This window comes from Hipposideros armiger, unplaced genomic scaffold (genome assembly GCF_001890085.2).
Source record: "Hipposideros armiger isolate ML-2016 unplaced genomic scaffold, ASM189008v1 scaffold_30, whole genome shotgun sequence".
NCBI classification, from domain to species: Eukaryota; Metazoa; Chordata; class Mammalia; order Chiroptera; family Hipposideridae; genus Hipposideros; species Hipposideros armiger.
In genome coordinates, this window is record NW_017731380.1 from 2,916,729 (window position 1) to 2,933,241 (window position 16,513).

The following is a 16,513-nucleotide window of genomic DNA, read 5'->3' on the forward strand; positions in this document are numbered from 1 at the left end:
CTATTGTAAAAAAAAAACAGAGGCAGGCTGAAATCTTTTGCAATAAGGTGTTTTATAGTTTAAAATGTTGTCTATGATATTTTTCAAATTAATATTTTTGTATGGTGTGAGATAAAATAAACTTTTCTTCTTTTCCTAAGTGGATATCCAATTGTCCCACCAGGATTTGGAAAATATTTTCCCATTGGATTATCTTGGCACCTTTGAAAATCAGTTGTCTGTGTATTGCTGCTTATTCTGGACTTTCTATGCCATTTTACTGATCTTTATGTCTATGCTTTTGCCAATTACCTCAGTGCCTTGATTACTGTAACTTTATAGTAAGCCTTATAATCAGGTAGTATAAGTCACCTTAGTTCTTTTTCAAAACTGTTTAACTATTCTTGGTCCTTAGCATATTTCCATGTAGATTTTAGAATCACTTTCTCAGTTTCTACAGAAAGGTGTACCCAGGGGTTGTGTGTGTGTGTGTGTAAAAAACAAGACAGAATTTACCATTGTCCCCAAGGTTTGTCCAGGTAGTTGCAAATGGCAGAATTTCCTTGTTTGTAGAGGTTGGATAATATTCCATTGTCTATACATATATGCCACATTTTATTTATCCATTCATCCATTGATGGACCCTTGGGTTGCTTCCACATTTTGACTGTTGTTAATGCTGCTATGAATATGGGTGTGCAGATATTTCTTTGAGATCCTGCTTTCAATTCTTTTGGATAAATACCCAGAGGTGGAATTGCTGCATCACACAGTAATTCTATTTTTAAATTTTTGAGAACCCTCCATACTGTTTTCCATAGGGGCCACTCAATTTTACATTCCTGCCAACAGTACACAAGGGTTCCAGTTTTTCTACACCTTCACCAGCACTTGTTATTTTCTATTTTTTTGATAGTGGTCATCTTTATGAGTGTGAGGTAATATTTCATTGTCGTTTTTAATTTACATTTTTCTAATTAGTGAAGCTGTGCATCTTCTCATATGCTCATTGGCCATTTGTACATCATCTTTGGAGAAATGTCTATTCAAGTGCTGTGCACCCATTTTTAAATCAGATTTTTTGTTTTTTTTGTTGAGTCTTTTCCTCCCCATTCCACCTTTTCCTGTTTTTTATTACACTGCCCAAGGATTTCAAGTACAGTGTTGAGAAGAAGCGGTGAGAGTAGATATTCTTTCTTTTACATGCTCTTAGGGAGAAGCATTCAGTCTTTCACCATTAAGTATGATGTCAGCTGCCCTCTATTAAGTTAAAGAAGTTCCTTTATATCCCAAATTGCTGAGATTTATATGCTTACCCATTGAAATAATACGATTTTTCTCCTTTAGCCTGTAATATGAGAGATTATTGTATTAGTTTTCTGTTGCTGTCCTAACAAATCACCACAGAATTAGTGGCTTAGAAGAAAAGTTCTGTAGGTGATAAGTCCAGTATGGTCTCATAGGCTAGAAGCATGGTGTTGGTAGGTTCTGTTCCTTTCTAGAGGCTCTGGGGGAGAATGCTTTTCCTGCTCATCTAGGTTGTTGGTAGAATTCAGTTCATTATGATTATAGGACTGAGGCCCCTGTTTTTTGGCTGGCTGTGAGCTGAGGGCTGTTCCCAGCTCTGGTAGATGAAATGATGGCTTCTCAGCTAGGTCCATGCCCTAGGCCCCAGTGCCCGTGAATGTTACCTTACATGGCAAAGAGCTGCTCTGCAGGTGTGATTAAGGACCTGGAGATCTGAGATTTCTCCTGCATTATCTGGGTGGACCCAGTGTAATTACAAGGATCCCTGTAAGTGAAAGAGGGAAGTAGCAGAGTCCGAGTCCGAGAAGGAGATGTGACAACAGATTTGAGTGATGCGGGACTGTGAGCCAAGGAATTCAGGTAGCCTTCTAGAAGCTGAAAAAGGCAAGGCAAGATTCTCCCCTAGAGCCCTCAGACGGAATGCCACCCTGCCGACACCTTGGTTTTAGTCCAGTGAAACTGATTTCATACTGTGACCTGCAGAACTGTAGGACAATAAATTGTGTTACTTTAAGTCACTCAGTTTGTGGTAATTTGATATAGAAGCAATAGGAAACTAATAAAGTGGCTTCGAGACTGTCACATTCCTTGGCTTGTGGCCTTCTTTCTCCGTCTTTCAAACCCGGCAACAGTGGATTGTATCTCTTTGCATCATATTGCATGTCTTTGACCCACTTTCCTCCTCTGCGCTTAAGAACTCATGAGATTATATTGGGCTGCCCTGGATAATCTAGGATGATTTCCTATCTTAAAATCAGCTGATGAGCAACCTTAATTCCTTTGCAACTTTAATTCCCTTTGTCCATGTTACATATTCACAAGTTCCAGGATTAGGATGGTAGACATATTTGTGGGGCCATTATTCTGCCTGCCACAATTAAATTCATTGATTTTTTTGTGTGTGGTGTTAATATATATAGCAAAATTAATAATTTTAACAATTTTTGAGTGTGGAGTTCCGTGGTGTTAAGTATACTTACAGTGTAGTGCAACTATCACCACCACCCATCCCCAGCACTCTTCATCTTCCAAAACTGAAACTCTATACCCATTAAATAATAGCTGCCATTTTTCCCTTCCGCAAGCCTCTGGTACCAGTCTACTTTCTGTCTCCCTGAATTTGAGTACTCTTGATACCCCAAAATCATGCAATGTTTGTCCTTTGATGTTTGGCTTATTTTACTTAGTGCAATGTCTTCAGGGTTCATCTACATTGTAGCATGTGTCAGAATGTCTTTCCTTTTTAAGGCTGAATAATATTCTACTGTATGTTAGTTTATCCAGTCATCTAACCATGGACATGTAGAGTATTTGCACCTTTTGGCTCTTGTGAGTAATGCTGCTGTGAACATGGATATGGAAGTATCTGCCCAAGTCCATGCTTTCAGTTCTTTTGGGTATATACCCAGTAGTGGAATTATTAGGTCATATAGTAATTCTGTATTTAATTTTTTGAGGACTCACCATGCCATTTTTCATAACAACTGCACCATTTTACATTCCCACTGGCAATGCACAAAGGGCTCCAGTTTTTCTATACCCTTACCAATACTTGTTGTTTTTTTTTTTCTTGATAGCTATATTAATGGGTGTGAGGTGCTACTGTGGGTATGATTTGCATTTCCCTAATGATTAGGCTGTTGAGCATCTTATCATGTGCTTATTGGCCATTTTGTATATTTGGAGGGAAATAATCTATTGAGTCCCTTCGCCCATGTTTGTCTGGTTTTCTTTGTTGTTGAGTTATTGGAGCTCTTTGTATATTCTGGACATCAATCTCTTGTCAGGTGTATGATTCGCAAATATATCTCCCATTCCATGGGTTGCCTTTTCATTCTGTTAACGTTCTTTGATATACAAGTTTTTAATCTTGATGAAGTCCACTTTACTTTTTTTATTGCCTGTACTTTTGATGTGATATTCTATATATCATTACCAAATCCATTGTCATGAAGCATGTTCCCTGTGTTTCCTTCTAAGAGTTTCATTGTTTTTGCTTCTACATTTAGGTCTTTGATCCATTTTGAGTTAAGTTTTGTATGTGGTATAAGGTAAGGGTCTAACTTCTTTATTTTTTTGTGGCTATCCAGTTTTCCAGCCCCATTTGTTGAAGTGTTCTTTCCCTCATTGAATGGCCTTGACACCTTGTTGGAAACATTTGACTAACGTGTGAGGGTTTATTTCTGGACTCTCTATTGTTGGTCTATATATCTATATTTATGCCAGTACCAAATTGTTTTGATTACTGTCGATTTGTATTAACTTTGAAATCAGTAAGTGTGAATTGTTCAGCTTTGTTTTGGCTTTTCAGGATCCCGTGCGAATCCATATGAATTTTAGGATGGATTTTTCTGTTTCTGAAAAAAATGTCACTGGGATTTTGATAAGGATTGCAATGACTCTGTAATTGCTTTGAATAATATGAGAATTTTAACAGTTAAGTCTTCCAATCCATGAACACAAGTTGTCTTTACTTTTATTTGTGTCTTTAATTTCTTTCAGCAATGTTTCCGTTTTCAGTGTACCATCTTTTGCCTCCTTGCTAAATTTACCTAAGTATTTAATTGTGATGCTATTTGTAAATGGAATTTCCTCTTTAAATTCTTGTTAGTGTATAGAACCACAGTGATTTTTGTATGTTAATTTTGTATCCTGCTAGTTGGTTGAATTTGTTATAAGAGTTTTTGTGGAGCGTTTAGGTTTTCAATTATCCTCTTTACTACATATTGCTGGATTTAATGTGTTAATATTTGCAGTATTTTTGTATCTGTGTTCATAAGGGATATTGACTGTAATATGTCTGTCTGACATGGTATTAGGGTAATTCTAGCCTCATAAAATTAGTTGGTTAAGTGTTCCTATCCTGCATATTTTAAGTTTGTGTAGTATTGCTATTTTTTCCTTAAATGGTTGATAAAACTTATAAGTGAAGTCATCTAGGTGTAGAGTTTTCTTTGTAGGAGAGTTTTTAACCACAGATTGTTTTGAATTCAAATCTAGCTTTTAGTAGGTTAGTTTATCAAATTACATTTGTGTTCTTTATAGTGGATTGCAATTTTTTATCACCTTAAAATATTCTTGTTGGCATCATTTGATGTATTTTGTCTCATTTATTTTTATCTTGGCTCTATCGCTTTCTTTTTGTTTATAGCTGCATGCTCTTTCAGTCTTTTTCTAAAATAAACATGTATACATCTTGAATTTTCACATAATGAACAGTTACACCAAGGGTAGTCAAGGGTAATCAATATCCTGACTTTATACATTATAGATTAATCAAAACCACATTTTTATCAAACTTTAAAGTGAATGAAAGTATCTTTTAGGTCTGACTTCTTTCATTAAGCATCACGTGTGTGTGATTTGTCCCTGTTTGTTGCACAAAGCAGTAATCTGTTCATTTTCATGTGTGACTGTACTGTGATTTATTTATCCATTCTACTGTTGGTCATTTGGTCATTTTTGGCTACTAGGAACAGTGTTGCCCTGAACCTTTATTCATGTTTTTTGGTGAATCGTGTGCATTTTTATTGGGTATATACAGTTACTCAGAGTAGTTGAATCCGTTTACACTCTCACCAGCAGTGTATGAAAATTCTCGGTGCTCCCTAGCCTTATTTATATTTAGTGTGTGTTTCATTTTACTCTTTGTGGTACCACCATTTATTTTACGTTTTATTACTTTTATTGAAGCAATTGTAGGTTCATATGCAGTTCTAAGATCTAACAGAGAGGGTATCCTGTACACTTTGCCCAGTTCCCCCACTGGCAACACTGTTGCAATCCACCAATCTTAGATTTCCTCAGTTTCACATGTGTGCATTAAGTTCTACACAAGTTTGTCCCTTTGGGAGGTTTGAGTATCAACCACCAGTTAAGAAAGAACAATGCAGACCCACAAGGACCCCTTCTGTTGCCTTTTTATAACTACATCCATCACCTGCCTGTTCTCTTTCCACTTTCATCCATAATGTCCTCTATTTATACGTTGTCATTTCAAAAGTGTAACATGAATGGAATCATACAGTAAATAACCTTTTGGGAGTAGCTTTTTTCGCTTAGCATAATCCCAGAAGTGTCACTATCCATTTATTTTTAGCCTTCCTTTGTGGTACTTCGTTTCAGAGGTGTTCCCTGTGGAAAACATACAGTTGAATTAATTTTTGAAAAATAGTCTTCATCTTTAATAGAACTGAACCGATTTCTTTATATTGTGATTGATACGTTTGGGATAATTTCTTCCAGCATATGTTCACAATTTATTTATTTTGTTTTCTTCTAGTTCCCTTTCCCCCCCCTTCTTTCCTGAGTTTTTCTCAATTGATCATGTGTCTGTTTTGGCTTTTTTCCCCCCTGTTGTTTTGGAAGGCCTGTACTTTATATCTATTGAATTAACTGCCTCGGAAATTTTTCCGAGGCCTGTATCTCAGCATTCTTACAGCTGAGATTTTTTATTCATCTGTCCTTTTAAATTGTGAAAGCAGCATGTGCTTGGTGAAAAATTCAAACTATATATTTTGAAAATGAGAACCTTCTGTATTGTGGTGTATCCTTCCAGATATTTTTCTACCTGTTTATAATTTGTGCTATAACAAATGGTATATGACACATACTTTTGAAAACCTTTTATTTTACTTAATGTATCAGATAGGCTTCCGTCCTTGTCAGTACATATTCAGAACTACTTCATTCTCAGCTACAGGACAATTTCTCAGTATGTTGTACCATAAATTAACTCTTACTCTGTTGATAGACATTCTCCAAGTAATTCTGTAGAAAAAAGTCCTCATGGTATATACAGTTATACTTATTTAAATACTGCTGTTGGATAAATTCTTAATCAGCTAGGCAGTTATACTTTAAATTTTGTTTTAAAAAGAATAATGAAAGGTGACCGTAAAAATTGACTTGTCCAATTTTTGCCCATTTACATTTTAGAATCATTTTGTTATACAACAAAAGAAAATCTTGACATTTTTATTAGAATTACAGAAAAACTAAATGTTAATTGGGGGGCTTGGGTGAAGAGAAGACATGACAACTACTAGTCTGGCATTTCATCTATTCTTGTCTTTTATTCCTTTCAGGTCTATACCAAACATTTAAATGTTAATTCATTTATATATCTTTTTAGAAAAATCAGTGTTCACACTTAATTCGTCATTTCAGAATTGTAAAAACCTAATAAACCCTATCTAACCACTTTGCTTTTTTCTCTAAACTTTTCACAGTGTTTTATCTCAATTTTATAGCAAGAATACACTCTGGCTTCTTTGTTGCAATGCAAGTGTAGTGTCAGTTTAATTCTGAGTTTTTCTTTGCTATGTGTTTTCCTCTCATAGTACTTCTTGAATGAAACTTAATGCCTTTTATCAGTTCTGGAAAATCTTAAGCCATTCTCATTATCTATCTACCTCATCTCTTTCTACTTTCTAGGTGATTTTCTCAGATGGAACCTGTCTATTCTGATTGTGTTAAGCTAGTTAACCTTCTCATTGAAATTTTTTTGTAAATTTCAATGACTGTATTTGTCGTTTCTGGAGCCAGACTGCTTGGGTTTACACCTCAGCTGTCACTCCCTACCTGTGTGACCTTGGAAAGTCATTCAGGCCATGCATCAATTTCTTCATAAGGTTGTTGTGCAGATTAAATGAATTAATATAGGTTAACAGTGCCCTGCGTCAGTCTAATGATATACAATTAGCTGTATGAGTATTTAATATTTTTATAGTATGTTGTTTTCATTATTTTAGAAATACTCACAGGTTGTATCAGTTTTCATTTTCTGTGGTTTGTGGGATGCTAATCCGTTCTTTGTTGTCTGGCTGTGTTCCTTTGTGTGCTCATCTTCAGAGTATTACCTGTGGAATTCCAGTGTGGAGAGAGGATGTTGGCTCCAGAGAGATGTTGGACTTGTTTTGTCAATGTCCCAGGGCCACAGGTAGGCAGCAGTGGGCTGAGTCAGGTTTTTCTTCTTGAATAGAGCCAGCATAACAATTCAGACCCCAGGCCAGTGAGCTAAGACTATTCACTAGGATAAAGCCATTTGAACCTGGAAGCTTCAAATCCTTGTAAAAAGATGCTTCTTTTGGTCACTATTTTTAAGTATAATGTATCAAGAAATTTTGGGGTACCTTAAAAATAATAGCTATTTTTAGCTATTTTTATTTTGGTATTTTACCAGAACCTATTCATCTGAGTATTAAACTGATTTTTGAAAGAAAATTTTGTGAATGGAACTTACTAAATATTTACTTCCTAGAACTATCAGGTACAGGTCTTGATGGTACTGTTTGGATGAAAATTTTGAAAGGTAATGAAAACAAGCACATTGTTTAATATAAATTCTTTAAAAATTGTCAGTTGTCCCCCTGATAACACAGGTTTGATTTCAAGTAAGCTAATTCTATTTGCTTAAAGAAACCAGGAGTATCAATATTGTCAGCTGCAATTATTTAATTATAATGAAAATTACAATGTTTCATTGCTTTCATACATGAAAGGCTCAATATGTGTATGTGGGGGTGGGAAAGTGGTCTTTGCTTTGAATCTCTGATATGCCCTCTTGCTGCTTTTGGGATGAACTTTGGTAGAACACTTTCAAACCTTATAAAAAGATCTACTCAGAAATCCTACTTTCTCTGCTTATCAATATTTGCCACCAGTAGAAAACTGTTGATTATTTGAAAGAATCACTATTTTACAAAACCATGGAAAGCTGATACTAAACTTATGGTGTTTAACTCGCCAGTGTAGCTGATGTTCCTACAGGAGATAACCTGTACCATAGAGAGAATGGTTTAACATTTTACTCACTGCTACCACCCAAGAAGCTGACAAGGAAACATTATTCACTTAAGGAAATTCAATTAAAGGTAACGAAATGATAATATAAATGATAATATAACAGTATAGATACAATACACCTCTTAAAAAGGAAGAGAATATGAAAAAATTGAATAAGCTGATTATTAATTGACAGCCTATTTGAAATTTAGATGCTGTGGGAGAGAAAAATTCTAGCTAATTGGATGTATTATAGTGAGGAACCAATGAATACTAATAGTATTGTTGGTGGCTTTTTTTTAAAGATATTAGTGGAAAGGTAACCAGTATATCAATACAAACTTCCCTAAGCATCAAAATTGATGAAACTATCCCCTACTATAGTGAAAGAATTTACATGTGATTTATAAAAATATAAAAAAGAACACTAGAACTATTATTACCAAACATACTGATGATCCTATAGAGACAAAAGATTTGGGATTAGCTAACAAAGTGCAATCCAACCTAAAACAATGATTCAGAAAGCTTAGAAATAAAAGGATAGGCAAAAATGAGACAACTGCAACTAAAAATAAAGAAGGGGTTACATACTTATCTGCAAAAGTAGAATTAAGACCCCCCAAATTTAACAAGAGGAGGATACTATGTAATGCTCAATACAACCATCACTTGCTATGCAGTCCCAAACACAGCAACAACTCAGGAAGCACCTGAGTCTACAGATGATGTGGGGGAGAAAGCACAGTATAGATTTGATCATGCCTCTCAGTCCAAAATAGAAAATACATTTTTTAAACACAGAGGACATACATAACCATAAAAGTGGGCCCTTTTCACCTGGAAGGTTAAAAACATGCTATTATCAGATTTATCTAGCCTAATGGCAAATGAATTTGCCATCACTGAACTAACAATAGGTCAGCGATATTAACATGCACATCATTTATCAGTAATAAGCCAGTATGATGGTACCCTATAAGACTGAGGTTCATTATACTCAGCTTTTTATAAAAAATTGAGTATGGTAAGTCCTCACTCAACATTGATAGGTTCTCTGACTTTAAACAAAATGACATAACAAAACCAATTTTACTATAGACCAGGGGTCGGCAAACTGCGGCTCGTGAGCCACATGCGACTCTTTGGGCAGTTCCTTCTCAAAAGTTTGCCGACCCCTGGAAGAGCCAATCCTGTCCCTCACAACAATTTAAAAATTACTCAAGAGCCATAAATATGTTTTTACATAATCACCATGTGAATAATATCCTGTAAAAATTTTATAAATGAAACTATGACAGTTTTATTTTCATTTTCAATTTTACTTCAGAGCCACATGTACGCACCCAAAGAGCCGCATGTGGCTGGGGGCTGCAGTTTGCCGACCTCTGGAGGCTCTTCTGTCTCAAAAGTTTGTCAACCCCTGATCTAGACTAATTGACATAAACAAGAGTTAAGTTCCTATGCCAGCTCATCAACATTATAACTAAAGGATGTTGAACTGAACAATGTTATTTGAGGATCTGCTGTATATTTACCAACTCAACAGTAAGACAAATAACCCAGTTAAAAAATATAGGCACAGCATTAAAATAGACCTTTCTCCACAGAAAATACACACATGGCCAGTAAGCACTAGAAAGATGTTCAATACCATTACGAAAATGAAAATCAAAACCACGATGAGATACCACTTCATATCACCTATTAGGATGACTAGAATAAAAAAGATAAAAAGTAATGTGCTGATAAGGATGTGCAGAACTAGTGCTGGTGGGAAGGCGAAATGGTGCAGCTGCTGTTGAGAACAGTTTGGCAGTTCCTCAGAAAGTTAGTTACCATGTGACCCAGAAATTATACTCCTAAATATATATCCAAGAGAAATGAACATACAAAGTTGTACATAAATGTTCACAGCAGCCTTATTGATAACAGCCAAAAAGTAGAAATAACCAAAATGTCCCATTGGTAGATGAATGGATAAATACAATGGAATGTTAATCAGCCATAAAAAGGAACAAATACATGGTACATGGATGAACCTTAGAAACATTATTATGGTACGTGAAAGAAGCCAGGCACCAAAGGCCACCTATTGTATGATTCTGTTTATAGGAAATGTCCAGAATAGGTAAATCCATATAGATTCAAAATAGATCAGTGGTTGCCAAGGAAGGGAAGAGTGACTGCTAATGGGTACAAGGTGTTTTTATGAATTATGAAAGTGTTCTGAAATTAGATAGTGGTGATGGTTTTATAACTTTGTGAATTATAGTAAGATAGTGGTGATGGTTTTATAACTTTGTGAATTATAGTAAGAACCACTGAATTGTATGCTTAGAATGGTGCATTTTATGGCATGTGAATTATATCTCAAGAAAAAGATAGTAACAGGATCTGCAGAAAGCATCTACCATCTTTGGACTCAGGGAAGTCGCCGAGGTTATGAGCCTCACATGGTCTCTTAGAGCCAGGTCTCTAAGGAGTGGGAGCTACCCAGCTGGTGCTAGTTTCTTTAAAGGGGGAAGGATAAGAAATTCAGGCAGTGCCAACAGTGAAGCACACAAATAAATCTGGAGAGTGAAACCAACTCCCCTTGCCAGATGAAAGGCCATGGGCAGGCACACACTGGGCGCAGCCCTCTCCCTGTTTTCATCTCTCTTTAGAGAATCTTATTTCAGGATTTAACAAGGAGCCAGCTGGCAAAGCAGAAATGTGGTGTGTAGTATCCTGGCCCCAGCGTGCCCCTCAGTATTATATCTGGGTTTGGAGTTGAGAGACAATAGCTTACTAGAGCTAATCAGCATTTAGCAAGCTAAAGAGGAATAAATAGCCTAAGAGAGAGAACAAAAAGCTTTTAAAAGGTATAATGGACAACTTAATTTATAATAACAAAAGCAAATCCCTAGACACAATAATGCAAAATTTACCAGACATAAAGAAAACTATAAAACATCCTTCACTGTGAAGTATACTTGGAATAAATAGGAAGACTATTAGGTTTCTTTCTAGAGATCCAGAAGGTGATTATTAGGTTCCACTGGAAAGACCACACAACAAATAACTTTGAAAATAGAAACGAAGTTATAAAGCCTCTATAAATAGCACAGTGTGGGACTGGCATATGAAGAGACAGAACAGTGGAAAACAATTTATAAAAATCCAGAAATTGATCCAAGTGCACTTGGAAATACAGTGAATGATGAAAACAGAATTTTAAATCAATGACAAAGACAATTTAAACAAGTGGTAGATATTCTGACAACTAAATAGCCATATAGAAAAGGATAAAACTGGCTTCATCTAAATTAATTCCAAATGAACCAGAGATATAAACATTAAAAAATGTAACTTTACAAGTCCCAGAAGAAAATGTAGGTACATTCCTTGATAACCTGGAAATAGGGATACTTCCTAATCTGGAATCAAAATCCAGAAGTAAAAAGTAAAAAGTTGATGAAGTAGTAATATTCCACATATATAAAAATAAACATTTAAGGAAGAATTAATACTAATTCTCAAACTCATTTTACAAGGTCAGCATTACCCAGATAACAAAACCAGACAAAGACACAAGAAAATTACAGACCAATATCCCTGATGAACACAGAAGAAAAATCCTCAAAATATTAGCAAACAAAATTCAATGCATTAAAAATATCAACGCCATGATCAAGTGGGATTAATTCCAGGGAAGCAAAGATGATTCTCGTAAATCCACGATACACAACATTAACAAAATGAAGGATAAAAATCATATGATTATCTCAATAGATGAGTACAAAAAGCATTTGACAAAACTCAATATCTACTTATGATTAAAACTCTCAAAGTGGATATGAGAGGGAACGTACCTCATCATAATAAAGGCCATATATGACAAGCCCACAGCTAACATAATACTCAATGGTGAAAGCTGAAAGCTTTTCATCCAAGATGAGGAACATGACCAAGGATGCCTACTCTTGCCACTTTTATTCAACGCAGTATTGGAAGTTCTATCCAGAGCAATTAGACAACAAATAAAAGGCATCCAAATTGGAAAGGAAGGAGTAAAAATGTCATTATTTGCAGATAACATGATACTATATAGAGAGATACTATATATTACTATATATAGAGATACTATATATAAGATTCCACCAGAAAACTATTAGAACAGATTCAGTAAAGTAACAGAATACAAAATTAACATTCAGAAATCAGTTTTCTATATTTTCTATACACCCATAACAAACTGTAAGAAAAAGAAATTAAGAAAACAATCCCATTTACAACTGCATCAAGGAGAAAGAAATACCTAGGAATAAAATTAACCACGAGGTAAAAGACCTGTATTTGGAAAACTGTGAGACATTCAGGGAAGAAATTGAGGAAGACACAAATAAATGGCAAGATAGTCTGTGCTCGTGGAAAAAAATTAATATTGTTGAAATGTTCATATGACCCAAAGCGAAATACAGATTCATTGCAGTCCCCATCAAAATTCCAATGGCATTTCCCACAGAAATAGAACAATTCTAAAATTTGTATGGAACTATTCAAGACCCCGAATAGCCAAGGTAATTTTGAGAAAGAACGCAGCTGGAGGTGTTATGATTCCTGATCTCAAACTTTATTACAAAGCTATAGTAATTAAAACAGTAGGGTATTGGCATAAAAACAGACACATCGACTAATGGAACAGACTAGAAAGCCCAGAAATAAAATCACACATATAAAATCAATTAATTTACAACAAAAGAAGTAGGAATATACAATGGGGAAAGGACAGTCTCTTCAATAAATGGTGTTGGGAAAACTAGACAACAACATGCAAAAGAATAAAACTGGACCACTTTCTTACACTATACACAAAAATCAACTCTAATTGGATTAAAGACCTGATTATAAGACCTGAAACCATAAAACTCATACAAGAAAACATAGGTGGTAAGCTTCTTGACATCAGTCTTGGTGATGACTTTTTAAAGACAACAAAACAAAAATAAACAAGTGGGATAACATTAAACTAAAAAGCTGCTACACAGCAAAGGAAACCAATAACAAAATGAAAAGGCAACCTACCGAATAGAGAAAATATTTGCAAATAATATATACATACTTGATAAAGGTTGATATTCAAAATATATAAAGAACTCATAGCAAAAACAAAAACCAAAAAAACAAAACCAAAAAACCCCACAAAACAACATGCCTCACCCCCCAAAAAATCTGATTGGGCAGACGATCTTAATAGACATTTTTCCAAAGACATGCAGATAGTCAACAGGTACATGAAAAGATGCTCAACATCACTAATCATCAGGGAAATGCAAATCAAAACCACAACGAGTTACCACTTCACACCTGTCAGAAATGGCTATCAAAGAAGTGTTGGCGAGGCTGTGGAGGAAAGGGAACCCTCATGCACTGTTGGTGGAAATGTAAATTGGTGCAGCTGCTATGGAAAACTGTATGGAGGTTCCTCAAAAAATTAAAAATAGAGTTGTCATACGATCCAGCAATTCTACTACTGGGTATTTATCTGAAGGAAGCAAAATAACTGACTCGAAAAGATACCTGCACCCCCACATTTATTGCAACATTCTTTACAATAGCCAAGGCATATAAACAACATAAGTGTCTATCAATGGATGGATGGATGAAGAAAGTGTGTGTGTGTGTGTGTGTGTGTGTGTGTGTGTGTGTAAAAAGGAAATCCTGACATTTGTAATATCATGGATGGACCTTGAAGACATTGTGCTAAGTAAAATAAGTCAAAGAAAGACAAATGCCATCTGATCTCATGTGCAATGTAAATCAAAACACTGAACTCAAGAGATCTAGAGAACAGAATGATGGTTGACCAAAGTGGTGGTGGAGCAGTGGGTGAAATTGGTGAAGATAGTCAAAAGGTACAAAATTCCAGGTATAAAATCAGTATGTCCAGGGGACGTAATGTGCAGCATGCTGACTATAGTTAATAATACTGTATTCTTTATCAGAAAGTTCCAGAAAGTTCCTAAGAAAGGTCTTAAAATTTTTCTCATCACAAAAAAGAAGGGAAAAATTTGTAATTATGTGGGGAGATGGACTGACCTGTTGCGATCATTTAGCAATATACCGGGAATGCCAAAAAAATGTATATAAGTGGACACTTTGGTCAACGTTGCTCAAGCAGTAGTTCACTGTAATCAGAAGTGTCTGGACACCAATGGTAACCACTTTGAGCACCTCTTGTAATTACAGAAGTCAGACTTTCATCTTTTGTTATTGGTATACATTATTACAATTTTAAATACAGTTTTCCTTTCTTAAAATGTATATACATTTTTCTGGCACCCTCTGTGTATGTATCAAATAATTATGTTGTGCACCTGAAACTTAATGTCAATTATATCTCAATTTAAAAAAGAATCTTCCTAAATTAAGCTTGGTGAGGTTTTGGGGAAAAGGAATTCTCATTAACATTGTTAGTAGGAATAAAAAAAATGGTAGAATTCCTATGGGAGTATTGGCATATGTAGCAAAATTATATACGTTTACCCTTTGTTGGAGCAGTTCTACTTCTGGAATCTCTTCCATTGTAGCACTATTTGTAGAAGTCAAAGATTGGAAACAACCCATAAGTCCATCAATACATCCATATAGTGGAGTACTATGGGGCTAACAAGGTGTAGTTAAGTAAAAAACAAATCACCCGAGTATGAACTAGTACACAGCATGCTAGCTTTTATGTAAGAATGCATATGTACTATGTGTGTACACACACATATGCTTATATTTTCAGCAAGGATAAATATACATGGTTATAATGGAAGGGAGGGAACATGGGTTGAACAGAAATAGAATAGACTCCTCTGAATGTACCTGGTTTTATAGTTTCTACTTTGAAACCACTTAAAAGTTTTACAAAGTTAAAAGAAATCATGAATACTAAACCAATCTCTAAAAATTGGGAGGATAAAAAGGGAGGCAGACGGACCAAATTGTATGTCAAGTTGGTAACATAATCAAACAAGAAATTTTTTCAAGTGATTTCCAAACACAGTATTGCAATTAGACATCCCTAGTGGTCTCTTATGTTAGTAATATATTGGCATTGCTAGTTTGAAAGAGCTGTATACACTGTAGATCAAAGCTAATAGGTTGATGTATACATGTGATTAGGAACTAAGATTTTCAGTTTAAGAGCTACCAGTATAAAAAGGTGTAGTGAAGCAAAAACTCCAATCTTTATTGTCTAAAGGCAAAGAATTTTGTAAGAACATGGTATACATTGTATTAAAAATTTTAGCCCGTGGTTCTTTTTTGGTTTTTTTCTGCATTATAAATCCCTTGACTGTCAGATCCTTAGTAGGATGAGTTCTGTAATCTCTCGGCATCGGTTCTCCTGACTTTTCAATGTGTTGGAAAGTTTTGCTGTGTTATTCTTAAGGCATTTGCCTCTCATCTTTAGCCACATTAATTTACACACATAGCAAACAGCTCTACTGTAGCTTCAGTACCACTCTACCTGGCTCTTTTCATCTTAATTTTTGACAGGGTTCTTTTTCAGTTGTTGTGTTCACAAAGTAGTAAAATATTGACACAGTTCAAGGGAACTTGTGCTTTCTTAATGTATCTTAAATAGAATTTAGGGTATTGTGGCAGAAATATCTGGGGAGTAGTGGCAGAACACAAGAATACCATTTAAATCACAATAAAGGCCTTGGCAATGGAGTTTTTATACCCAACTCATTTTAATCCTAACGTCCCTTTCCTTCACTGGAACTAATTTGTGTGTGTTTTGGTTTTTTTTAGATGGATATTCATATGAAAAGGAAGCCATGGAAAACTGGATAAGCAAAAAGAAACGTACAAGTCCCATGACAAATCTTGTTCTTTCTTCAGTGGTACTTACACCAAATAGAACTCTGAAAATGGCCATCAATCGATGGCTAGAGACACATCAAAAATAAAATTGTTTAGGGCCAGCTGAGTGGCGCGTTGGTTAAGAGCTGGCTTGGGACGCCAGCTCTGAGCAGCCCCAGTTCTGAGGGCCCCGGTTCGGATCCCACATATGAGGGCCAGTGACACTGCCTTCTACAGCTAAGATGCTGAACAACAGCTCGACCTGGAGCTGGGCTACCGTGAGTTGCCAGCGACAGTGTAGGCTGCAGTGGGCTGCCATAAAGCTACCGTGAGTGGCTGACAGCCAGCATGAGCTGCCAAGAGCCGCCGTGAGCAGCTATCCAAT

General features: G+C 35.6%; 1 protein-coding gene across 1 annotated transcript in view; it reads left to right on the top strand.

Annotated features, from left to right (window-relative positions):
• Positions 1-16,296, top strand: part of WDSUB1 (WD repeat, sterile alpha motif and U-box domain containing 1) — a gene marked incomplete at its 5' end in the record, with an annotated part of 47,378 nt that extends 31,082 nt beyond the window's left edge. The window contains one exon of the mRNA XM_019636821.1: positions 16,078-16,296. Within this exon, the coding sequence (XP_019492366.1) occupies positions 16,078-16,235 (158 nt within the window). The remainder of the gene's footprint in view (positions 1-16,077) is intronic.
• Between the last annotated feature and the right edge of the window lie 217 nt (positions 16,297-16,513).